The sequence below is a fragment of the Nerophis ophidion genome, linkage group LG28, assembly GCF_033978795.1.
Source record: "Nerophis ophidion isolate RoL-2023_Sa linkage group LG28, RoL_Noph_v1.0, whole genome shotgun sequence".
Lineage (NCBI taxonomy): Eukaryota > Metazoa > Chordata > Actinopteri > Syngnathiformes > Syngnathidae > Nerophis > Nerophis ophidion.
Window position 1 is genome coordinate 20,738,371 of NC_084638.1, and position 27,095 is coordinate 20,765,465.

At 39.3% G+C, this 27,095-nt stretch overlaps 1 protein-coding gene across 1 annotated transcript; it reads right to left on the reverse strand.

Annotated features, from left to right (window-relative positions):
- Positions 1-259: 259 nt before the first annotated feature.
- Positions 260-27,095, reverse strand: LOC133545405 (zinc finger protein 180-like). Its single transcript, XM_061890953.1, has 3 exons — positions 26,274-27,095; positions 22,600-22,851; positions 260-3,603 (listed from the first exon to the last, which is right to left on the reverse strand). The coding sequence occupies exons 1-3, from the start codon at positions 26,395-26,397 to the stop codon at positions 2,252-2,254; spliced, it is 1,728 nt and encodes a 575-aa protein (XP_061746937.1). The 5' UTR covers positions 26,398-27,095; the 3' UTR covers positions 260-2,251.

Genomic DNA, 27,095 nt, shown 5'->3' on the forward strand with positions numbered 1-27,095 from the left:
TATACATACATAAAATGTTTATTGTATATAGGGCTCGGCGATATTGCCTTTTTTAAATATTGCAATATTTTTAGGCCATATCGCGATATACAATATATATTACGATATTTTGCCTTGGCCTTGAATGAACACTTGATGCATATAATCAATGCAGTATGATGTTTCTATAGTGTCTACATTAAAACATTCTTCTTCATACTGCATTAATATATGCTACTTTTAAACTTTCATGCAGAGAGGGAAATCACAACTAAGCCAATTGACCAAAAGTATATTTATTAAAGTTATTAAGCAATGGCACAAACATTCAAGTCATTTCCAAAACATAAAGTGCAAGATTGTCAGACATTTTAAGTGTCAAATAAAAACGAGCTCCATAATAGGAAATCAAATAGTATTCGTCCTTCACTATGTGGTATGTTACTAAGGTTATGAAATCCTCTTCATTCTCTAGCGCATAGGTGTCAAACTCTGGCCCGCCGTTTAATTTCATTTGGCCCTTGAGGCAATATCAAATTAACATTAGAGCTGGCGCGCCAGTAACACCAAATTCACCGCTAATACTCATACTTGCCAACCCTCCCGATTTTCCCGGGAGACTCCCGGAGTTTAGGGCCCTTCTCGAAAATCTACCTGGGCAACCATTATCCCGATTTCCACCCGGACAACAATATTGGGAGCGTGCTTTAAGGGCACTGCCTTCAGCGTCCTCTACAACATGTTGTCACGTCCGCCTTTCCTCCATATAAACAGCGTGCTGGCCAAGTCACATAATATATATGCGAATGCCACGCATACCTGGTCACCAACCATACAGGTCACACTGAGGGTGGCCATATAAACAACTTTAACATTGTTACAAATATGCGCCACACTGTGAACCCACACCAAACAAGAATGACAAAACACATTTCGGGAGAACACCTGCACCGTAACACAACATAAACACAACAGAACAAATACCCAGATGCCCTTGCAGCACTAACTCTTCCGGAACGCTACAATACACCCCCCCCCCCCCGCTACCACCAAACCCCGCCCACCTCATTTTTATTTTCAAATTTATTAGCCTGTGGAAAAAGTTAATGTCGATATTTACCTCAGAAAGCTGCAAATAGAAAAGAGGCATTCATCTTTTTAATTAAATTTTATCTAATATACCACTGATGTTTTTTGAAAGTTGATTTTGCACTATTACGTTATATAAGCTCTGCCTGTTCCATGGGAGGAAGACCGAGTACCCGGAGGGAACCCACGCAGTCACGGGGAGAACATGCAAACTCCACACAGAAAGATCCCGAGCCCGGGATTGAACCCAGGATTACTCAGGACCTTCGTATTGTGAGGCAGGTGCACTAACCCCTGTGCCACCGTGCTGCCCTATTTAAGCCTTGCTTGTTCAATATTCACTGCAAAACTTATTTGAGTACCTATTAAAAGGTTAATTTGTTCAACCTTGGCCCGCGGCTTTGTTCAGTTTTAAATTTTGGCCCACTCTGTATTTGAGTTTGACACCCCTGCTCTGGCGAGTGACTTTTCAAACTTTTTATAGCAATGCTTTTGCCCCACACTTGACAAATTACGGTTGTCTGTTTGACATATTCCCACTTGAAGCCGAACCACCGGTAGACGATGGAAACCCCGCGGTTTTTATTGGGAATTAAGTCTTCTTCCTTTGTTACCAGATCCGCAACTTCTTTCTCTCGTACGGCTATGTTACAGCTAACGTAGCCCAGTATGCTACCTCTCTGCTCTGCCAGGGCGGACACGTATGTGACGTATGACGTGTCAGTATGTGACGCGTGTAAGAAGGTGCGCTTGTCTGTGAGGAGGCACAAGAAGGAGTGGGAAGAGCCTTGAAGTGTACGCCCGCAGCTAAAAGCAACTGCGTGAGAATTTGTTCTCGAATATTACGATATAGTCATTTTCTATATCGCAGAGATAAACCCGCAATATATCGTATATATCCATATAACGCCCGGCCTTAATTGTATATAAAAAATGTCTTGTACTGTTTACTCTCACCTTTTCAGTCTAATTGTTCTGTTCATTTTTTAACAAAAGTACGCAATGTTGCATATTAATGCATGTATTTGACTGAAAAAGCACTGTAATAAAATATCTCAGCTATAAATGTAGAAGCAATTTAAAAGGTTTGTTACACAACAACAATGTCACACATGTTGTATTGGCTGATGTTGTTGGAAAGTCAAAATTTAAGTCCTGACAGTTTATTCCAAATCCTGCAGTTTCATTTGCTGCTGCTGTTCTCACCAGCACACTTGTGTTTCTTACACTGGTACTTATAAGAGAATCTTTCACCACACACACTGCAACTCAACACTTTCTCTCCTGGGTGTCTTCTCATGTGTCTTACAAGTTTTGATCGTTCACGAAAGCTTCTGTAGCAGATTGAACAGGAAAAAGGTTTTTCACCAGTGTGTATTCTCTTGTGTTTTTTCAAACTCGGACTATCTGTAAAACCTTTACCACAGATTGAACAAGAAAAAGGTTTTTCACCAGTGTGTGTCCTCCTGTGTACATTCAAATTTTGGCTTTGTGTAAAACCTTTACCACAGACTAAACAGGAAAAAGGTTTTTCACCAGTGTGTGTTCTCATGTGTTCTTTCAAATGTTGACTTTCTGTAAAACCTTTACTACAGATTGAACAGGAATGTGATTTTTCACCAGTGTGTATTCTCTTGTGTCTTTTCAAATGTGGACTTTCTGTAAAACCTTTACCACAGATTGAACAGATATAAGGAGTTTCACCAGTGTGCATTCTCATGTGCACTTTCAAACTCCAACTTTGTGTAAAACTTTTACCACATTTTGAACAAATAAAAGGTTTTTCTCCAGTGTGCGTTCTCATGTGTCTTTTAAGACGACAATGGTATTTAAAGGTTTTGTCACAGTGAGAACATGTGAAGTGAGTGTTGTCAGTGTGACATGTCTTATCATCTTTAGAGTCTTCATCATCAGTGTCAGGAGAGTGTGACGTTGTGTCCTCACTATCTGATAGTGGAGCTAAGAGCTTGTCTGCTTGTGATCCTCCACAGTGGTCTCCATCAGCTTCTGTTGTCATGTGTTGTGTTGAGCTGCTTCTTGGAGGCTCCGCCTCTCTCTTCTCCTCACTTTCACCTTTGACCTCATCATATTCACTCTTCACAGGGACACCAGTCACTGGGAACTCCTCCAACCATTTAGGCTGACTGATGCGGTGTTCCTCCTCTTCCTCTTTAATGTGCAACAGCTCTTGGTCCTCCTCTTCCTCTTTAAAGTAGGGGTTCAGTGCGTCCTCCATTTCCTTTTTAATGTGAGGGATCAGCGGGTTCTCTTGCTCCTTAAAGTGAGGGGTCAGTGGGTCCTCTTCTTCCTTTTTGATGTGTAAGTTCAGTGGTTCCTCCACTTGCCCTTTAATGTAAAGGGTGAGTTTAACACTATGGGTCTGTGGCATCTCGTCTTCCTCTTTAATATGGGGGGGCTGTGGCTCCTTCCCTCCCTCTTTAACATGATGGGAATGTGGTACATCTTCTTCCTCATGTATGTGGGGAGACTGTGGTTCCTCCTCCTGCTCATGAGGAAGATGTTCTTCATCGAGGTCTGCAGGACAGAAGAAAACAAACATTCTTTACAAAAGTCCAGCTTTGCTCAGTCACATGAGACATTTTCCTGTACCAACATATGATTTCACAATCTCATCAGTTTCCCCTCACAGCAGTCAAGGTACTTCCAGCTGACACATGAAGAAGACCTTCAGGGGAATGCCTTCCCAGGCCAACGTCCAATCCACCTTATTCATATAAAAACATCCTAAAAGTCATTCCTGCAATCCATACTAGTGTTCTGTTCTCCCTCTGAATAAGTCATACACACGCAGGAACTAATGTACCACATGCCAGCCTCCACGCAGTAGTACTAGTGATGAGCTCCCCCTGCTGGTGGACAATTAGTCCTTTTCACATTCATTTTTAGAGACGGGTCTGCTCTAAAAAAGCATGAGCCCAGTCAACATGTTGGCCAAAAAAGATGACATCTTTTTGGCTTTTATGTAGATAGTGTCGCCAAAATTAAACCGGGATGAAGTAATCATATTACCAACTACTCCTTCAAAAGATAACTTGTTTATCTTATTAATAATAGTAATAATGAATCTTAGATTAATTTAGTACGTTTCCAGACACTCAAATTGCATTACAGTGAGAACTGAGAAGGCATCATTCATGCAGTCTAGGGATGTCCCGATCCAGGTTTTTGCACTTCCGATCCGATACATATTTTGTTTTTGCACTTCCGATCCGATACCGGCCTATCTGAACATGTATTAAAGTTTAAAGTTATTTAGCCTACTTAGTTGTCAGATTCATACTGAAAAGGATTTTAGTACTCTTGATAACAACTAACCAGCTGAATTAGGTGATTTTGAATAATACACAATAGTCGGTATTCAAGGATAAACACAAAATATCAAAAATTATACATGACAAACAGAAATGGCTTCATTAAACAGTAAAAAATTGAACAGTATAAAGTGCAAATAATGCTGTAAACATTAAAAAAAAGCAAAACACACAAACAACTTGAGTGGGATAAAATGTCTATAACTCAGCATCAATACTTGCTCTTGAACAAGTGTAAACTTAAAAAAATATATATATATACATCTACACACTCCCTTCAATTGTTTTCCCCAGTCAGGGGAGCCAAACAATTGAAGTCCAAGCATAATGGGGAGATTCTTTCTAACAAAGACGAGCACTTCAAGATGCTCAGGTCCCAGCCTGCTCCTGTGTTCATCTATGATGAGTGCTAAAAAGCCTCTCACTCGCAAGTCATTAAAATGTCTTACAACTTTACCACCACGCTTGACTTTATTGTGGCATGTTTTGCACTCCACCTCTTCATCTTTTTCGTTTTGTAGGATAAAATAATCCCACACAGCTGACCTTTTTACCGTAACTTTTAATTCACACGGGCGTCTGAACGGTTAGGACGCAGACCTGTGGATGTTTTGAAGGTGTTCTGTAAAATGCGGAACGGAGTTTAGAGAGCAGCAGAAGAGTGGAATGTATTATTTGAATTGTTGTGTTAGAAAACACGGACCGGAGTTTTTAAAAAAAACTGGATCTGGATCGGCATTTTCCCATGCCTTGCCGATACGCATTTTTTGGCAAATATCGGCGACCATTCGGATCCAAATATCGGATCGGGACGACCCTAATGCAGTCCACACATTCAATGTGATAAGCTACATTTAATAATAATAATAATAATAATGATAAAAATAATAACTGGATGAAGAAATTCCTGAAGGAATTGTGTGTGAATGCTCCAATACTGAAGTTGAACTGAAATGATGACAGAATGTAGTATAAATGTAAGAATAGTTTGAATCTTAGAATGGTTTGAATGTTGAAGAGTTGAAATTTCCAGGAAAACTGTAATTTGGTTTAAAACTTGGGAACATAGTAGTTTGAATGTCCAGGATGAGTGGTATATGTTGATGTTGGAATGGTTTGAATAGGTTCATATCAATGGTAACTTCCTGGAAATTTGGGAATTTTGGGAAAAGCGGGATTTTTTGGAAAATCATGAAGAGCATGAACACGTTGAATTGGTTAGTGTTGGAATTGTTTAAATCTGTCAAGAAATGATGATGTAGTAACAGTTTTTTAATTGAAAAATGGTATTACTGAATTTCGTGATAACCCGTAATTTTTTAAGTTCTTAAAGCAAGTTGTTTTTTTGTCCTGACTAAGGAATGTTGTGACAGTAGAACGGTTTAAATGGGTTGAACAATGTGAAAGAAGTCATCGCAGTATAGAGGGTTGGAAATAAAGTTTGAAAAATAAAGGAGTTCCTGGAAATTTGTTGAATATGGAAAAATACTTGTTTGAATTTCAAAGATGAATGGAATATGCTGAAGGTGGAATGGTTTGAATGGGTTGAAAAATGTGGGAATTGTGGAACTTAGAAAAATTGATAATTAATTTTGAATGGGGAAAATGTCCCTAAAAACTGGGAATTTTAGGAAATTCGGGGATATTTTTAAATAAGTGTTGAAAGGGAGCACACAGTACCTGAACAGGCTGAATATTTTAAAGTTGGAACGGTTTGAATCGGATGAAAAATGTGGGAGTTGTTGAACTTTGATTTAATTAATTTCAATGGGAATTTCATGGAAATTTGGTAATTTCAGGCAAAGCGAGATTTTTTGGGAAAATTGTGAATGTTCTGAACAGTGAGTGTTGGACTTTTTTGAATCGGTCGAGAAATGTTGAAGTAGTAACATTTTTAATTGAGAAATAGTATTATGAAATTCCTAAAATTCGTGAAAACCGGGAATTTTTTCATGTTCGAAAAACAACATTTTTTTTTTCCTAATTGACGATGTAACAGTTGAAAAATGTGGAAGGAGTCGTCGCCAGAAAAAGGGGTCAAAAGGGTTTGAAAAAATGTGAATTCCTGGAATTTTTTTGTACTTGGAAAAATAATAGATTGAATGTCCAGGATTAGTGGAATATGTTGAACGTGGAATGGCTTGAATCAGTTGAAAAATGTGTAAATGGTAAAATTTTGAAAACATGCCAATTGATTTTGAATAGGAAATATTACTAAGCAATTATTTATTCTTGTTTCAAGCTAGTTTAGTGGCTAACTTAGCTATTAGCCTGCCCGTCCTTTGTGTGTAACATGTGTAGCCTTGTTCTACTGTCCTTCAGTGATAATACTACTTGTAAGAAATGTAATGTATTTGCTGCAATGGAGGATGGTTGAACGTGTGATGTGAGAAAATAAAGTTAGCTGTCATGACAACTAATTCCTCTAGTCGGCCAACTGAAAATCAAAAATACAAATCGGCGGTTAAAAATATGGATGTTTGGGGTCTTTGTGAGTGGAAACAATTGTATTATGTCCCATACTAAATCAGAGTTCTAAAGTTTGATGAACATGATGGCCTTGTCGTACAAAGTTTAGTTTCTCCACAGTTTGGGGATTATAAGTATGTAAGTAAAAATGCATCTGTTGTTTTGTGTCAGTTTTGTTCAAGTAAACTCCTATTTGTTAAACCTTTGTACAAGTTTAAAACGATCGTAATGCTATTTTTTGTTAGCCTCTTAATGTGGTCGTCCATTGTATGTTAGCATTAAGTTAGTGACACAAAAGCCAACCTTTATCCTGTATGGTTGCATTGTGATGTGTCTTCTTCCATCCATCCATCCATCCATCCATTTTCTACCTCTTGTCCTTTTTCATTTACCATGAATTGATTAACGTGGACCCCGACTTAAACAAGTTGAAAAACTTGTTAAGAAAAACACCCGAATGGTGTTACCATTTAGTGGTCAATTGTACGAAATATGTACTGCACTGTGCAATCTACTAATAAAAGTCTCAATCAATCATTCAAACCGGAGGAAATTCCATAAAACCTTTAAACTATTTTTAAAATGTATCCTCCAGTTTGTGGCTATTATAAGGCATATTTCCTGAGGATATGCATTTTTACAGCATGTTTTAAAGAGATAGCATTATGGGTATATTATATTGATCAACTAATTCTTATTTAGGGGGCTTAGTGAGCGGAATAGAGGCGCTCCCATTGACTCCATTGTTAGAATTAGGATAGTTAAAGGTTTTGCTAACATTTGTTTAGGAATTAGAATACATAAAAAATAAAAACATGTTATTGTCTTACATTAGAGATGTGAATGGTAGGCAAAGTTAAAAAAAAATCTAATCCCCTTTGATAATTTTTCTACATCCTGTGAACGGGCTGATGCTGTGGTGAAAGTGAAAAAATAAATACATGTCGGGAAAATGCAAATTTCAGCAAAAATGGATGGCTGGGTAACTTTTTAAAACCTGGTTAAAGATTGTTGGCGGTAAACCTAAAGAGGCTTAAGTGTGTTTTAGAATTTGCTTTATTATTTAGGTTTAGGGGGCCCCGTCATGGGGGCCGCCCCCGGCCGAGCTCTGACTTGTTCCATCCCTGGTCATTGTGATTATATTACATATTCCAAATGTCATGTTCTTGTTATCTGTCGAATATAGTGTTAGTAAACATGTGAGAGTAAGAAGTCAACAAACCTGTTCTGTGTAACACAACTTGATGTTTCTTGACAACAGCGTCCAGTAGTTGATTGTAATCCTCTTTTGTTCTAGAAAGTTCTGCCTCGTATTCTGCTATCGTTCTTCTAACACTACAAATGTTTCTTCAATGGCAGCAGTTAGTCGCTGATCCACCAACGCTCTCAACATTTGTAAAGTAGACATTTTCACACAATCACAACACTTTACTCTCACACTTGATCTCTACTTAGCAATGTGTTGATAACTTCTGTGTCTTCTGTTAGCAGCTAAAAAGCTAAGCTAACGAGCGAGCTAAGCTAACTAACAAGTAACGATAGCACGAGAAGCGGCACAGTGCTTCTAGCGCATCGAGACGACTTTATCCTTTACTAAAGAATCAAAGATTTATTTTATACGACGTAAGTATTTCAAACTGGAGAACAAATAATAAGACTGACTTATAAGCGTCCTGCTCGCGGCTTTCTGCGTCGATGTGCTTTCACGACAGTTAGCACACTTGACGTTACAAGACTCTTTTCTGCAGCCTTCCTTTTTTATTATTTTTATAAACCTTTATGTATAAAACTGCAACATTTACAAACAATCGATAAATAGTAATTATCAAAATAAGTACAAAAACAGTACAAATCAGCGCCAGGGGGTTGTAAACTCAATAATGTAACTAAAATAGAACGCTATTTACCAGATTTGAGTTTTATCGAGCTATTACCATTGCAGTACAAAGTCTTCATTGTTTGGCTGAAAAAATTGCCGAAGCCAAATTTGTCAAGTGTCTCGAAGACACATTCATGTGACAATAGCCTCTGTGTTTTCTCTTCGTCCACTCGGCTGTGACGTCATTCCCTATCTTTGCTTGTTAGTTAGCTTAGCTGGTTAGCTGCTAATAGAAGACACGCAGAAGTTAACACATCGCTAAGTAGAGGTCAAGTGTGAGAGTAAGGTGTTGTGATTGTCTGAAAATGTCTACACTACAAATATTGAGAGCGTTGGTGAATCAGCGACTAACTGCTGCTGTTGAAGAAATATTTGAAGTGTTAGAAAGAACGATAGCAGAATACGAGGTGGAACTTTCTAGAACGAAAGAGGAGAACAATCAACTACTGGACGCTGTTTTCAAGAAACATCGAGTTGTGTTACACAGAACAGTTTTGTTTACTTCTTACTCTCACATCTTTACTAACTTTATATTTGATTATTAACAAGAAATGACACTTATTATGTGAGTGGAGTAGCCTTGTCAAGTGAAAATACACAATCTGGCATACAAATGAAATAAGATTCATGGAACAGAGTGATGTAACTAAAGAAGAACATGGGCAATCAACAGAAAACATTCCTAGGTTCTGTTACAGAGGTATTTTAGCAAATCATAATGACAGCAAGCACTAAAGTGTCCGTTCGCAACTTGCTTAAAATTTCTTCTTTTTTTTTTTTTCCACAAAAAAAATATACAAACCCCGTTTCCATATGAGTTGGGAAATTGTGTTAAATGTATATATAAGCGTAATACAATGATTTGCAAATCCTTTTCAACCCATAATCAATTGAATGCACTACAAAGACAACATATTTGATGTTCAAACTCAAACTTTTTTTTTCTTTTGCAAATAATAATTTACTTAGAATTTCATGGCTGCAACACGTGCCAAAGAAGTTGGGAAAGGGCATGTTCACCACTGTGTTACATCACCTTTTCTTTTAACAACACTCAATAAACTTTTGAGAACTGAGGAAACTAATTGTTGAAGCTTTGAAAGTGGAATTCTTTCCCATTCTTGTTTTATGTAGCGCTTCAGTCGTTCAACAGTCCGGGGTCTCAGCTGTCATATTTTACGCTTCATAATGCGCCACACATTTTCGAGGGATGACATGTCTGGACTGCAGGCGGGCCAGGAAAGTACCCACACTCTTTTACTACGAAGCCACCTTTCCCAACTTCTTTGTCATGTGTTGCTGGCATTATATTCTAAAGTTAATGATTATTTGCCCAAAAAAATGTTTATCAGTTTGAACATTAATTATGTTGTTTTTGTAGCATATTCAACTGAATATGGGTTGAAATTTTTTTGCAAATAATTGTATTCCGTTTACATTTACATCTAACACAATTTCCCAACTCATATGGAAACGGGGTTTGTAACTAGATCATCACTGACTTGCTTATGTTACTATTAGTGGTTTAACAGATTGTATACATATTTCTAAATGTCCATTTTCAGTTAGTCATTTTCACAATGACTAACTGAGATAGACTCCAGTTAAGAGGCTGTAAAAAAATCAGATAATGTTAAAACAATGACTAAAAGGCAAACATTTATCCATGAAAGCAGAATATCATATACCATCCATCCATCCATCCATCTTCTTCCGCTTATCCGAGGTCGGGTCGCGGGGGCAACAACCTAAGCAGGGAAACCCAGACTTCCCTTTCCCCAGCCACTTCGTCTAGCTCTTCCCGGGGGATCCGAGGCGTTCCCAGGCCAGCCGGGAGACATAGTCCTTCTAACGTGTCCTGGGTCTTCCCCGTGGCCTCCTACCGGTTGGACGTGCCCTAAACACTTCCCTAGGGAGGCGTTCGGGTGGCATCCTGACCAGATGCCCGAACCACCTCATCTGGCTCCTCTCGATGTGAAGGAGCAGCGGCTTTACTTTGAGTTCCTCCCGGATGGCAGAGCTTCTCACCCTATCTCTAAGGGAGAGCCCCACCACACGGCGGAGGAAACTCATTTCGGCCGCTTGTACCCGTGATCTTATCCTTTCGGTCATGACCCAAAGCTCATGACCATAGGTGAGGATGGGAACGTAGATCGACCGGTAAATTGAGAGCTTTGCCTTCCGGCTCAGCTCCTTCTTCACCACAACGGATCGGTACAACGTCCGCATTACTGAAGACGCCGCACCGATCCGCCTGTCGATCTCACGATCCACTCTTCCCTCACTCGTGAACAAGACTCCTAGGTACTTGAACTCCTCCACTTGGGGCAGTGTCTCCTCCCCAACCCGGAGATGGCATTCCACCCTTTTCCGGGCGAGAACCATGGACTCGGACATGGAGGCGCTGATTGTCATTCCGGTCGCTTCACACTCGGCTGCAAACCGATCCAGTAAGAGCTGAAGATCCCGGTCGGATGAAACCATCAGGACCACATAATCTCCAAAAAGCAGAGACCTAATCCTACGGTCACCAAACCGGAACTCCTCAACGCCTTGACTGCGCCTAGAAATTCTGTCCATAAAAGTTATGAACAGAATCGGTGACAAAGGACAGCCTTGGCGGAGTCCAACTCTCACTGGAAATGTGTTCGACTTACTGCCGGCAATGCGGACCAAGCTCTGGCACTGATCGTACGGGGAGCGGACCGCCACAATAAGACAGTCCGATACCCCATACTCTCTGAGCACTCCCCACAGGACTTCCCGAGGGACACGGTCGAATGCCTTCTCCAAGTCCACAAAGCACATGTAGACTGGTCGGGCAAACTCCCATGCACCCTCAAGAACCCTCCGGAGAGTATAGAGCTGGTCCACAGTTCCACGATCAGGACGAAAACCACACTGTTCCTCCTGAATCCGAGGTTCGACTATCCGGCGTAGCCTCCTCTCCAGTACACCTGAATAAACCTTACCGGGAAGGCTGAGGAGTGTGATCCCACGATAGTTGGAACACACCCTCCGGTCCCCCTTCTTAAAGAGAGGAACCACCACCCCGGTCTGCCAATCCAGAGGTACCGCCCCCGATGTTCACGCGATGCTGCAGAGTCTTGTCAACCAAGACAGCCCCACAGCATCCAGAGCCTTAAGGAACTCCGGGCGGATCTCGTCCACCCCCGGGGCCTTTCCACCGAGGACCTTTTTAACTACCTCAGCAACCTCAGGCCCAGAAATAGGAGAGTCCACCACAGATTCCCCAGGCACTGCTTCCTCATAGGAAGACGTGTTGGTGGGATTGAGGAGGTCTTCGAAGTATTCCTTCCACCTATCCACAACATCCGCAGAACACCATCCGCACCATACACGGTTTTGACATTGCACTGCTTCCCCTTCCTGAGGCGGCGGACGGTGGTCCAGAATCGCTTCGAAGCCGTCCGGAAGTCGTTTTCCATGGCTTCCCCGAACTCCTCCCATGTCCGAGTTTTTGCCTCAGCGACCGCTGAAGCCGCACACCGCTTGGCCTGTCGGTACCTGTCCACTGCCTCCGGAGTCCTATGAGCCAAAAGGACCCGATAGGACTCCTTCTTCAGCTTGACGGCATCGCTCACCGCTGGTGTCCACCAAGGGGTTTTAGGATTGCCGCCTCGAGCGGCACCAACTACCTTGCGGCCACAGCTCCGATCTGCCGCCTCGACAATAGAGGTGCGGAACATGCTCCACTCGGACTATCATATAACATTCATAGCTTTTACCACAAAATTATGTAACTCCACACATACATAACATGTACACACACATTAGCTTTGTGTGTTTACCATGAATTGATTAACGTGGACTCGTTGAAAAACTTATTCGGGTGTTACCATTTAGTGGTCAATTGTACGGAATATGTAGTGAACTGTGCAATCTACTAATAAAAGTATCAATCAATCAAAAAAAAAAAACGTAGGGGTAGGGAACCTTCAGCATACAAAGAGCCATTTTAGCCCATTTCCCCCCAAATAAAACCCACCTAGAACCACAAACTGTTAGATTCCTAAAATGATGATAACACCACTTATAGTTTTGTTACACGTGTGCTATAGGATTTATGAAATCAAACACATATCTAATTAATTTCTGGGTATAACAAAGCAAATCATCAAATTATTTTGAAAATTAGAAAAAAAAAATACTGTTCCTTCCCTTATTAATAAATACAAAATAAAAATCAACTCATTTCAACATTCTGAAAGCAAACAACAACAGTATATTTATTTGACTAAAAATTGAAAACAACTATCTAGTCATCAATAAAAAATGCAAATTAATAAAAATGTAAGTAAATAAAATGTCTCTTTTTTGATCTGTTCATTGCTTGGGGTTGATCGTTAAAGAGATGGCAGCAAGAGATGTCGCATAAGGGCTGTGACATACATTTCTATCGACAACACATTCAAATGTGTTTTATTTTCATATGACAAGATCCCAGAACTCTCCAAAATAACAATTCAAATGAACTAACTAAATAAAATTAAATATAATAAATCAAGTAACCATTATTTGTTGACATTTGATTTCAAAGCCAAAGGGAGCCAGGACGGAGGCATGAAAGAACCGCATGGGGCTGCAGAGCCGCGGGTTGCAAACCCCTAATCAAACGGTAGCAGTCATTGAATAAAGATTCAATATAATTTGAATTTGTGGGGAATATAGACACTAAAATGTTCTGTTAAACCACTAATGGTAACAAAACCTATCCTTTGGTGTTCTTAATTATTTTGTCGGAAAAATGTAACAGCACAATTTGCAAACAACTGAGTCCCTTTTAAAATTATGAACTTATTTCTAACCTGCCAAAATAAGTAACATTTCTTATTATTATAATCAAATGACAGCAGTTGTTTCCATGATATTATTTTCTAAAAATAGTGTTTTAGACCACTTACAATGACAGTAACAAAACATTTTGTTTTTTCATGAGCTGTGTACTAGTATTGTATGTCTGGGTAGGGATCCTGCTTTGGAAAAAATGTGTACCCTTTCAGATATCACATTTAGTTCCCGTTAAAACATTCACATGTTGCACAATGAGATGTAAGCATGGGATCATGTGTACTGTACATTCCTGTAACTTTGTGTTTGTGTAATATATATTTGTATTAGTATTTCTTTAAAATAATAACATCATTTCTTGATTAATATTTATAAATTAAGATTCTTAATAAATGACACTAAAATAATCACACATTTGATTGGTATAACTTTTTGTGTGGCTTTAAACGCATCACTGGCTATGTGCCATTAGTGCATGTGTTGGTGCACGTGGGAAAGAGCGAGCGGCTGCTGTTGATATGACAAAGTTGGTTTTGGTCTGGTTTGTTCGGCAGAAAATTACCAGTTTTGCGAGATAAAAAACTTTTTAACCAATGTTTTGGTCATGTGTTTATGGCCGACAATAAAGAGTTTTGCTCAATAAAGGAAGGGTTTCCCGCAGCGCTTTGTTGCTAAGACAAACAAAGAGCCGTCGCCTAAGCCAAAGTCTTAACAAGCTGCCCCGCTTCGTACTGCCTCAGTCTCTCTCAGTACTCTCTGCAGCACCAAGCATTGCCCCACCCACAGAACCATCTGATTGGTTACAAACAGAGCGGTAACAGCCAATCAAGAGTGCGTATTCAGAGCAGTAACAGCCAATCAGCAGTGTGTATTCAGAGCGCATGGAGTCAGTGCTCCAGCGTCTTGATGAGCAGATGGTTTTTAGCAAGTAAGCATCAGGCAGCGAACTTTCCCCAAATTCTAATAGACACCTCCCAGTCAGCTACTAGTAACATTACTATGAACCCGTTGACGTTCTAGAAACATAAACGGCAGCTCAGCTCGCTCGCAGTCCTTGAGGTGAAGGCTAATTAGCTTTAAGTGTAACTTTAGCTAATTTTGCGGTGTGTGGGTGTGTGTGTCCGTGCGTGCGTGCGTGTGTGTGTGTGTGTGTGTGTCATGGACAGCACAGCTCTGTCTGTCTGTTATTTCACTTTACATTTTTCTGTGTTGATTGAGCTGTGTTGAAGCAGCAAAAAATTACAATTTGTTAAATGGAGATTTTCCTGAAGCTGTCTCTGATAGTTGATACAACAATGTCGCTGCATCAAAAAGCCTACATGAACTCCATGGTGTTCAGGGATGAATAGACTCTCCTATTGCTATTGTACAAACCCCGTTTCCATATGAGTTGGGAAATTGTTACATGTAAATATAAACGGAATACAATGATTTGCAAATCCTTTTCAACTCATATTCAATTGAATGCACTACAAAGACAAAGTAATTGATGGCAAAACTCATAAACTGTGTTACATCACTTTTTCTTTTAACAACACTCAATAAACGTTTGGGAACTGAGGAAACTAATTGTTGAAGCTTTGAAAGTGGAATTCTTTCCCATTCTTGTTTCATGTAAAGCTTACATCGTTCAACAGTACAGGGTCTCCGCTGTCGTATTTTACGCTTCACAATGCGCCACACATTTTCGATGGGAGACAGGTCTGGACTGCAGGCGGGCCAGGAAAGTACCCACACTCTTTTTATATGAATCCACGCAGTTGTAACACGTGGTGAATGTGACATAGCATTGTCTTGCTGAAATAAGCAGGAGCGTCCATGAAAAAGACAGTGCTTAGATGGCAGCATATGTTGCTCCAAAACCCGTATGTATCTTTCAGTACTAATGGTGCCTTCACAGATGTGTAAATTACTCATGCCTTGGGCACTAATGCACCCCCATACCATCACAGATGCTGGCTTTTGAACTTTGCATCGATAACAGTCTGGATGGTTCGCTTCCTTTTTGGCCCGGATGACACGTTGTCAAATATTTCCAAAAACAATTTGAAATGTGGACTCGTCAGACTACAGAAGACTTTTCCACTTTGCATCAGTCCATCTTAGATGATCTCAGGCCCAGAGAAGCCGGCGGCATTTCTGCATCTTGTTGATAAATGGCTTTTTGCTTTGCATAGTAGAGCAATAACTTGCACTTACAAATGTAGCGACAAACTGTATTTAGTGACAATGGTTTTCTGAAGTGTTCCTGAGCCCATGTGGTGATATCCTTTAGAGATTGATGTCGGTTTTGATACAGTGCCGTCTGAAGGATTGAAGGTCACGGTCATTCAATGTTGGTTTCCGGCCATGCCTCATATATGGAGGGATTTCTCCAGATTTTCAGAATTTTTTGATGATATTATGGACCGTAGATGTTAAAATCTCTGAATTTCTTGCAATTGCACTTTGAGAAATGTTGTTCTTAAACTGTTTGACTATTTGCTCACGCAGTTGTGGACAAAGGGGTGTACCTTGCCCCGTCCTTTCTTGTGAAAGACTGAGCATTTTTTGGGAAACTGTTTTTATACTCAATCATGACAACCCACCTGTTCCCAAATAGCCTGCACACCTGTGGGATGTTCCAAATAAGTGTTTGATGAGCATTCCTCAACTTTATCAGTATTTATTGCCACCTTTCCCAACTTTTTGTGTCACGTGTTGCTGGCATCAAATTTTAAAATTAATGATTATTTGCAAAAAAAAAAATGTTTATCAGTTTGAACATCAAATATCTTGTCATTGTAGCATATTCAACTGAATATGGGTTGAAAATGATTTGCAAATCATTGTATTCCGTTTATATTTACATCTAACACAATTTCCCAACTCATATGGAAACAGGGTTTGTAACTTAAATACTGGGTTTCACTATGTAAAGTAGGGATGATACTTGAAACCGGTTTTCCCGGTTGTTCGATAAGAAAAGAACCGAGTCCTCGGACTCAAACCCCTTTTTGATAACCGGTACCCGTTATCGAGACCACTATAGCAAAGAAAAAGAGTTGGTTCTATTCTTTCTTCGAATCCGTCCCGACCAGAAATGCTCCGTGAGACATCAAAAGAAACAACGTCACGTAGCTCAGTCATTAGGTGCAGATAGCGAAAGCAGGAAAACCACGGACGTGAAAAAGTGCTCCAAGGTGTAATAAAGTTAAAAAAAAAATACATGATCCAATGAATAACTTTACTGAGAGATTTGAGCAGGGTACAAACAGATGACTAACACTTTCACGACCAACCGGAAACATAGCAACCAGGCTAGCAACGCACCTCCTTTACGGCAGCTGTCGCAACGTTCTTAAAGCAACCGCAGCACATACATATATATACACAACATATCCCCCTTTTTAAACTTTTGTTTTTCTTTCCTTGTAAACAAAGCAAAATCACACTGTATATGTGTTGTCAGTCTAATTATAAATAATGCAGACGAGGCGTGTTGGCTGAGTTCTTGACGTTTACTGCCGGGTGACGACATGCAACAACACTTTTCGGGGCTACCGCGCATGCTCGTCACTCCCGTTGCATGCTGGGTAGTGTAGTCATTATATTCCCTAGCTCATAAAGAAATAATGTTAACTCAATAAAGTGTATTTCTTTTTTTAGCTTTAACTTTTCATATTTTAGCATTGTAACCACATTTGCAAACAACTTTTCTCTTCATAGAATTTTCTTTCAATAAAGAAATAAAGTGCAAAAATGTCAAAGCATCATAACAAAACAGTTATGTCAAATAGTAGCAGAAGTGCACTTTTTGGAGAGCTGTATTATTTTCAGTTTTCATCGCAACGGTAATACGATAGACCTAGTACTTGTCAGGGGTATCACCGTTTCAAAAGTTACGATACTCCCGTATACTAAAGTATTGTCCGATCATTACCTTATTAAATTCGAGGTTCAGACGCATGTTCGGCAAACTAATAATAATAATAACTGCTGTAGCAGCCGCAACATTAATATGGCCACAACGACAACTCTTGCTGACCTACTGCCCTCGGTAATGGCACCATTCCCAAAGTATGTGGGCTCTATTGATAACCTCACTAACAACTTTAACCACGCCCTGCGCGAAACCATTGATAACATAGCACCGCTAAAGTTAAAAAATGCTCCAAAAAAGCGTACCCCGTGGTTTACAGAAGAAACTAGAGCTCAGAAATTATTATGTAGAAAGCTGGAACGCAAATGGCGCACGACCAAACTTGAGGTGCACCATCAAGCATGGAGTGATGGTTTAATAACTTATAAACACATGCTTACCTTAACTAAAGCTAAATATTACTCAAATCTCATCCACCGTAATAAAAACGATCCTGAATTTTTGTTTAGTACCGTAGCATCGCTAACCCAACAAGGGACTCCTTCCAGTAGCTCCACCCACTCAGCTGATGACTTTATGCAATTCTTTAGTAAGAAAATTGAAGTCATTAGAAAGGAGATTAAAGACAATGCGTCCCAGCTACAACTGGGTTCTATTAACACTGATACAATTGTATATACGGCGGATACTGCCCTCCAAAATAGTTTCTCCCATTTTGAGGAAATAACATTAGAGGAATTGTTACAACGTGTAAATGGAATGAAAAAAACAAAACAACATGTTTACTTGACCCTCTTCCTGGGAAACTGTTCAAGGAGCTCTTTGTATTATTAGGTCCATCAGTGCTAAATATTATAAACTTATCACTTTCCTCGGGCACTCTTCCCCTAGCATTCAAAAAAGCGGTTATACATCCTCTTCTTAAAAAACCTAACCTCGATCCTGACCTCATGGTAAACTACCGACCGGTGTCTCACCTTCCCTTTATTTCAAAAATTGTTGCGGAGCAGTTAAATGAACACTTAGCGTCTAACAATCTATGTGAAACCTTTCAATCCGGTTTCAGGGCAAATCACTCCACGGAGACAGCCCTCGCAAAAATGACTAATGATCTACTGCTAACGATGGATTCTGATGCGTCATCTATGTTCCTGCTCCTCGATCTTAGCGCTGCTTTCGATACCGTCGATCATAATATTTTATTAGAACGTATCAAAACACGAATTGGTATGTCAGACTTAGCCCTGTCTTGGTTTAACTCTTATCTTACTGATAGGATGCAGTGCGTCTCCCATAACGATGTGACCTCGGACTACGTTAAGGTAACGTGTGGAGTTCCCCAGCTACGGTATTAGCTTTCACTGTTATGCTGATGACACCCAACTCTACATGCCCCTAAAGCTGACCAACACGCCGGATTGTAGTCAGCTGGAGGCGTGTCTTAATGAAATTAAACAATGGATGTCCGCTAACTTTTTGCAACTCAACGCCAAAAAAACGGAAATGCTGATTATCGGTCCTGCTAGACACCGACCTCTATTTAATGATACAACTCTAACATTTGACAACCAAACAATTAAACAAGGCGACACGGTAAAGAATCTGGGTGTTATCTTCGACCCAACTCTCTCCTTTGAGTCACACATTAAAAGCGTTACTAAAACGGCCTTCTTTCATCTCCGTAATATCGCAAAAATTCGCTCCATTCTGTCCACTAAAGACGCTGAGATCATGTCTAGCATTAAAAGATTACAGTTGGTACAAAATGCGGCTGCTAGACTTTTGACAAGAACAAGAAAGTTTGTACTGGCTCACCTGCACTGGATTCCTGTGCACTTAAGATGTGACTTTAAGGTTTTACTACTTACGTATAAAATACTACACGGCCTAGCTCCATCCTATCTTGCCGATTGCATTGTACCATATGTCCCGGCAAGAAATCTGCGTTCAAAGGACTCCGGCTTATTAGTGATTCCCAAAGCCCAAAAAAAATCTGCGGGCTATAGAGCGTTTTCATTTCGGGCTCCAGTACTCTGGAATGCCCTCCCGGTAAAAGTTTGAGATGCCACCTCAGTAGAAGCATTTAAGTCTCACCTTAAAACTCATTTTTATACTCTAGCCTTAAAATAGACTCCCTTTTTAGACCAGTTGATCTGCCGTTTCTTTTCTTTTTCTCCTATGTCCCACTCTCCCTTGTGGAGGGGGTCTGGTCCGATCCGGTGGCCATGTACTGCTCGCCTGTGTATCGGCTGGGGACATCTCCGCGCTGCTAATCCGCCTCCGCTTGGGATGTTTTCCTGCTGGCTCCGCTGTGAACGGGACTCTCGCTGCTGTGTTGGATCCGCTTTGGACTGGACTCTTGCGACTGTGTTGGATCCATTATGGATTGAACTTTCACAGTATCATGTTAGACCCGCTCGACATCCATTGCTTTCCTCCTCTCCAAGGTTCTCATAGTCATCATTGTCACCGACGTCCCACTGGGTGTGAGTTTTCCTTGCCCTTATGTGGGCCTACCGAGGATGTCGTAGTGGTTTGTGCAGCCCTTTGAGACACTAGTGATTTAGGGCTATATAAGTAAACATTGATTGATTGATTGAGTTTTGTGCCCAAGGAACTGATTTTATTTAACACTGTATTATCATTTATACACCTATAGCGATCACAGAGACAGGTTGTTTTTGTGTGACTGTATATAAGTTTTTCTGAAAAATCCCACTTAATATACTTTGGGTAACAACAGTCAATATTCATTTTTTATTTTTATTTTTTTTAGGGGAGTAACAGTCAATATTTATTAGATTTTATTTTTTCTTATATAATAAAAGTGAGCTTTTGTTAAACCAAATGTTTTTTTTTCCATGTACAACTACCTATCTGGACTTGATAAGAGAATCGATAAGGAATCGGTTCAATAAGAGGATTCGATAATGGGCTCGAACTCGATAATTTCTTATCAAACATCATCCCTAATGTAAAGCGCTCTGAATCAGTAGAAAGAATCGCTAAATAAATATACTTCACTTCACTTAAAAGGGAAATACAATTTTATTTATTTTGCCTATCAAGAACAGATATTTTTTATTCTTTATTTCTTCTGAATAGAAAATAAATGCGATCAAAAGTATGCTTACAATAGAGCAGGGGTCACCAGGTAGCCCGTAAGGACCAGAAGAGTAGCCCACTGGCCTGTTCTAAAAAATAGCTCAAATAGCAGCACTTACCAGTGAGCTGTCACTATTTTTTTAATTGTATTTATTTACTAGCAAGCTGGTCTCGCTTTGCTCAACATTTTTAATTCTAAGAGAGACAAAACTCAAATAGAATTTGAAAATCCAAGAAAATATTTTAAAGACTTGGTCTTCACTTGTTTAAATATATTCATTTATTTTTTTACTTTGCTTCTTATAACTTTCAGAAAGACAATTTTAGAGAAAAAATACAACCTTACAAATGATTTTAGGATTTTTAAACACATATACCCTTTTACCTTTTAAATTCCTTCCTCTTCTTTCCTGAGAATTTAAAATTTAAAGCCCATCAGGCTGCACCAAACTTTTGGTGCCTTGTTGACACAGAAAAGTACAGTGGGTGTATGCGCAGCAGCTATGAAGTTTGCAAGCCTGTTTGGTTCAACTGATCTTTGTGAATCAGCCTTTTCTGACATGAACTTCATCAAGAACAAACACAGAACACGCCTCACTGATGCACATCTGCAAGACTCACCCGGAGTTGCAGTGTCAAGTTACACACCAGAGTACAACACACTAGTTAACAACATGCAATGCCAGGCTTCCCCCTAACTAACAAAGAAACAGATAACAGATTTAGTGTCCAGTTCAAAGTGTGACATGATTTATTTAAAAATTTGAGAGTTGACTTTTGTATTTTACATGAGTTATCTGTACAAATATGGTGATTTGTTAAAAAATGTTAGTGGCTAGCTCGTTAAAATGGGATATTGTGATTTCACAAGACTGTCTTAGAAGTGATCATTTGAAAATGTTCGATTTGAAAAATGTGCACTTAGAGAAAATATAAAAATAAAGTGTTACATATTGATATTTATCTGTTTCTATATATATTTATTGTGAGAAATCATTAAGATGATCAGTGTGTCCACAAAGATAAATATCATTAATCATTAATATTAAAATATAGTTAAAGGTAAATTGAGCAAATTTGCTATTTCTGGCAATTTATTTAAGTGTGTATCAAACTGGTAGCCCTTCGCATTAATCAGTACCCAAGAAGTAGCTCTTGGTTTCAAAAAGGTTGGTGACCCCTGCAATACAGGCTATTAGAGTTGCTGTATTCTGCCTAAAAAGAACTTAAAAAGCATCCAAACACCTCCATTAAGGTTTTATGTACACGCAGTAGGTATATATGTCATTTAGTAACAGGTACATTTTTAAAAATATGTAATATTTATGTATATTTGCTCATTAGAGCAGTAATTTCAAAAACGCATCACAACGTTCGCTTTTGATTTTTAACAAGATCTCTGAATATTACACACTGCAGACTTCCTGAGAGCCAACAAACATAATAAAAACATCACAAGGTCTTCTGTCACTATGACAGATTGATAAGCGTTTTTTTTGTTGTTCTCCATTAACAGGTTTAAATTGGCTGTCAAAGGTTACCAACTTGTCAGGTGAGAACCACGATTCATGATCTGGAATAATCTTTCACCAGCACCTAGGTGAGGAAGGAGCTCACCAGCCGGTGATGTCAACATAGACACATAAGCTATAAATAGTTTGTCTGCGTTAGCACTTATAATAACAATATCACTAATACTTGGTTGGTATTCAAGCCACGAAATGCAAATGGAGTATTGTTGGCGCTTTTTGGATGGTTATAGAGGACCTCCCATTGGCTCCATTGCGAGTGGACTTTTATTTACATTTATGAGTTAGAATGTGATTTAAAAAATGTATATATCTATCGTCATGTATTCTATAATGATTGTGAACAATGAAAAAACATTTCCTAAAAAAGTGTGGTTCCCCTCTAAATTCCAGTGATTATATTCAATACTTTAAGTCAATGAGTATGAACTAATGAAGCCTACTTGGATGAGAGGACAAATGTCTTCTAAGATAAAGTGAAGAGTCCAGTTGTGATGGATTGAATGCCCTGAGAATAAAATGATATGTGGATGTTGTGCTTACTTGGACTGTGATGAAGCTGTGAGGACTCAGGTGGTTTGTCTTCATGCTCTTCAGTCTTCACAGAGACAACAGTCAGTGGAAACTTGCTGAGATCAGCCTCCTCCTGTCCTAGAAGACACTCTCCCTCCTGAGTGATCCACACTTCCTCCTCTTCCTCTTTAATGTGGGGGAACTGTGGATCCTCCTTTTCTTCTTTAATGTGGGGGAACTGTGGATCATCTTCCTCTATAATGTGGGAGGGCTGCTGGACGTCTGTTGGGTGAATAAGTAAATAAAAAAATGTAATTCCAAAATCACTATAAAAAAACATTTATGGTATTTTTTGTCATCATGCAAAATACGTTTTTGTGGTCATTTTGTTGGCTGGGCCAAAAGGAACTTTTAACAAAAACATGTTTTACTATGGGGCTTCACGGTGGCAGAGGGGTTAGTGCGTCTGCCTCACAATACGAAGTTCCTGCAGTCCTGGGTTCAAATCCAGGCTCGGGATCTTCCTGTGTGGAGTTTGCATGTCCTCCCCGTGAATGCGTGGGTTCCCTCCGGGTACTCCGGCTTCCTCCCACTTCCAAAGACATGCACCTGGGGATAGGTTGATTGGCAACACTAAATTGGCCCTAGTGTGTGAATGTGAGTGTGAATGTTGTCTGTCTATCTGTGTTGGCCCTGCGATGAGGTGGCGACTTGTCCAGGGTGTACCCCGCCTTCCGCCCGATTGTAGCTGAGATAGGCGCCAGCGCCCCCCGCGACCCCAAAAGGGAATAAGCGGTAGAAAATGGATGGATGGATGTTTTACTATGTGGTGTTTTATGGAGTATCTCCATCAACAATTCCTCTTTAGGAATTGGAGACCATCTACGACACGCTGACGGGAATTCAGTCACCTTTATGTTCTTTTAATAATTCAAGTGTTGACTACTTGGGTAACTGAAAATAAAAGTTTACTTTCACTTATTGATGCATGTTGGTCAGAATCAGGAAGTGAAATTATAACTTTAATTAGATTTGATTACAGTATAAAATGTATTTAGTGACTGTGCGAGTTTGTGTAAACATGTTGATACAGGTTTACATCTTCTTGTGGACTGGAAGACAGATATGTCCCGAAAGGATGCACCCATTTTTAAAACCTTCACTAAGCTATACCATCAACATTGTCTCACTTAGCTCATTAAGCAAACTACCAGTGTGAGTGAGTCCTTTTAAACCTTCATAGACCTCGTTGTTACCTCTGACCAGTCTGAGATCACCACAAGTGGAACTACTGTATGTGGCTTAAGTGATCATTCCATCATTTTCTGTACCTATAAAGAGCATAGAACAGAGGCTGATGGCCACAAAACAAGCACGGCTACATCCTCAAGACCTAGACTAGCAAGACTTTCAATGACAAACTGGCAAATTAAAACTCACGCTGGTGCTTGCAAGTACACAGGTGTTTGGGTCAATTCCTAACCTCAGAAAAGTAGATAACTTCACAGTCAAAGTGGGTGACAATATTATAACAAACAAAAATGAAAATACCTGTCTTTGCTGCATCGTAGAGACTAATCTCTCCAGTGAAAAAATGACTACGAAGGTAGTCAAAGGATCAACCGACAAATTCTGTTCTTCAATCAATCAATGTATTTTATTTCGGCAATCTTCACATAAAACAAAGAAGAAAAAAAAAAAAAAAAAAAAAACACTAATTTGAGCAATGATTGAGCCGAAAGGGTGTAGGTTGAAGCAACGCTTATATAAACCTACCCCATCACAACAAGAACAAGGTTCAAAATATATCAAATCTAAAACATGCTTCACTTCTATTACTTTTTTTTTAAACAATATATAAGCAACATATATGTAGCACACGTCTCATATACACAGTTTAACATTTAAATCAAACATACACATTTGTACACATATATATATTATATATACACAATTTATTTAAATTCCATATAAAGTGGTAAAATAGTTTTGTCCCGATACCAATATTTTGGTACCAAAATGTATTTTGATACTTTTCGATATCACAAAAAAGTGCATTATTGGCTTTACTTTGACACAAAAACTTAGGTTACATTAAGCATATGTTTCCTATAGCAAGTTTGTCCTTAAATAAAATAGTGAACATACTACACAACTTGTCTTTAAGGAGTAGGTAAACAAACAAAAACTCCTAATTTAGTCTGTTAACATATGCAGTAACATAATGTGTCATTTATATTCTATTATTTTGTCAAAATTATTAAGGACAAGTGGTAGAGAATGGATTATTAATCTGCATGTTAATTTTATGTTAACATCTGCTTATTTTCATTTTTAAAATGTTCTATCTACACCTCTGTTAAAATGTAATAATCACTGATTCTTCTGTTGTTTGATAATTTACATTAGTTTAGGATGATACCACAAATTTGGGTATCGATCTGACACCATACACCAGGGGTCTCAAACTCAATTTACCTGGGGGCCACTGGATGCAGAAACTAGGTGAGGCTGGGCCGCAAGAAAAAAAAATTTTTTTAATCCAAAAAGCACTTTTTAATGATTTCACCTTCTATGAATGGATTTCCCGCCCTAGCAACGTACTTGCCGACCCTCACGATTTTTCCGTGAGACACCTGAATTTCAGCGCACCTCCCGACAGTCTACCGGTGCAACCATTCTCCCGAATTTGTCCCAATTTTCACCCGGCTGACATTATTAAAAGCCTCCCATGACTACTCTCCCTTTACGTCCTCTACAACAGTGGTTCTCTACCTTTTTACAGTGATGTACCCCCTGTGAACATTTTTTTAATTCAAGTACCCCCTAATCAGAACAAAGCATTTTTGGTTGAAAAAAAGAGATAAAGAAGTCAATTACAGCAGTATGTCATCAGTTTCTGATGTATTAAATTGTTTAACAGTGCAAAATATTGCTCAATTGTAGTGGTCTTTCTTCAACTATTTGGAAAAAAAGATATGAAAATAACTAAAAACTTGTTGAAAAACAAACAAGTGATTCAATTATAAATTACTTCTATACATAGAAGTAATCAACTTAAAGTGCCCTCTTTGGGGATTGTAATAGAAATCCACCTGGATTCATTAACTTAATTCTGAAAATTTCTTCACAAAAAAATAAATCTTTAACATCAATATTTATGGAACATGTCCACAAAAAATCCAGCTGTCAACACTGAACATTGGATTGTTGCATTTCTTTTCACAGTTTATAAACTTACATTCATATTTTGTTGAAGAGTTATTCAATAAATATATTTACAAAGGATGTTTGAATTGTTGCTATTTTTTAAAAATCTCACGTACCCCTTGGCATACCTTCAAGTACCCCCAGGGGTATGCGTACCCCCATTGAGAACCACTGCCATACACCAACATACACCATTCCACTATGATACCCATCTCACTGATTAGATACTTCAAAATGTAAAATATATTCACCATTATAACATCCCATTCAACCCAGATTTCACTCCAAATAATGTTCTAATTTGTTTCCCTGCAATACCACCAAAATATGGAATTCCCTATCAATAAAGGAGTGTACATCCCTTACTTCCTTCAAAAGACATAACAGGTTGTGGCTACTTGTAACTGGGAACAGACAAAGCCTTTAGCATGAAGAAACATGTTGATAATGAAAAATAAAGTTAGTAAAGATGTGAGAGTAAGACGTAAACAAACCTGTTCTGTGTAACACAACTTGATGTTTCTTGAAAACAGCGTCTAGTAGTTGATGTTGTCGCTCCTTCTCCTCTTTTGTTGGACAACGTTCCTCCTCATACTTTGCTATGGCTCTTTCGCACATTTTCACACAATCACAACACTTTACACTCACATTTGATCTCTACTTAGCGATGTGTTGATAACGTCCGCGTCTCTTTGTTAGCAGCTAACAAGCTAAGCTAACTAGCACAAGACGCGATAAAGTGCGTTAAGACTAATGTATCCGGATACAAACAATCACTAACAATGTTTCATCTACTACACGACATATATGCGTACATGTATGCACTAAATACAAATAGAGAAACAATAATGGCCAGTGGCCACGTTTAGGCCTTCTCTGTCAAACGCCATTTTGCTTTTTACTCCTTCGTCTTCTTTGGATTTCCAGCAGACTAGTAGAGCATCTTAGGCCTCCACAGCTTCTTAACGGGACTTCTTCTTCCTGTCCTATGGTCCATACTACATTCTACAGTACAGGAGGTCGCAATATCAACCTTTCCATGGACCACTTTCAAGTTGGCTTCGTCGTTCGTCTTTTTTTTGTTTGTTCAATGGCGGTTAGGATACGTGGAGGGCACTAGGACCGCTCTTTGTGGCCGCTAGGGCTAGGCGTATCGATACCTAGTATCGGTAGTAGCGATACTTGGTGAGTATCGGTATCGTATCGATACTGGCGTGATGGTATCGATACTTCACCAAATTAAGCGAATCACTCCGATTTAAAAAAAAATGTGAGCGCAGCGCTCCTCACCACTCCACCCTACTCCCTAGTGATGG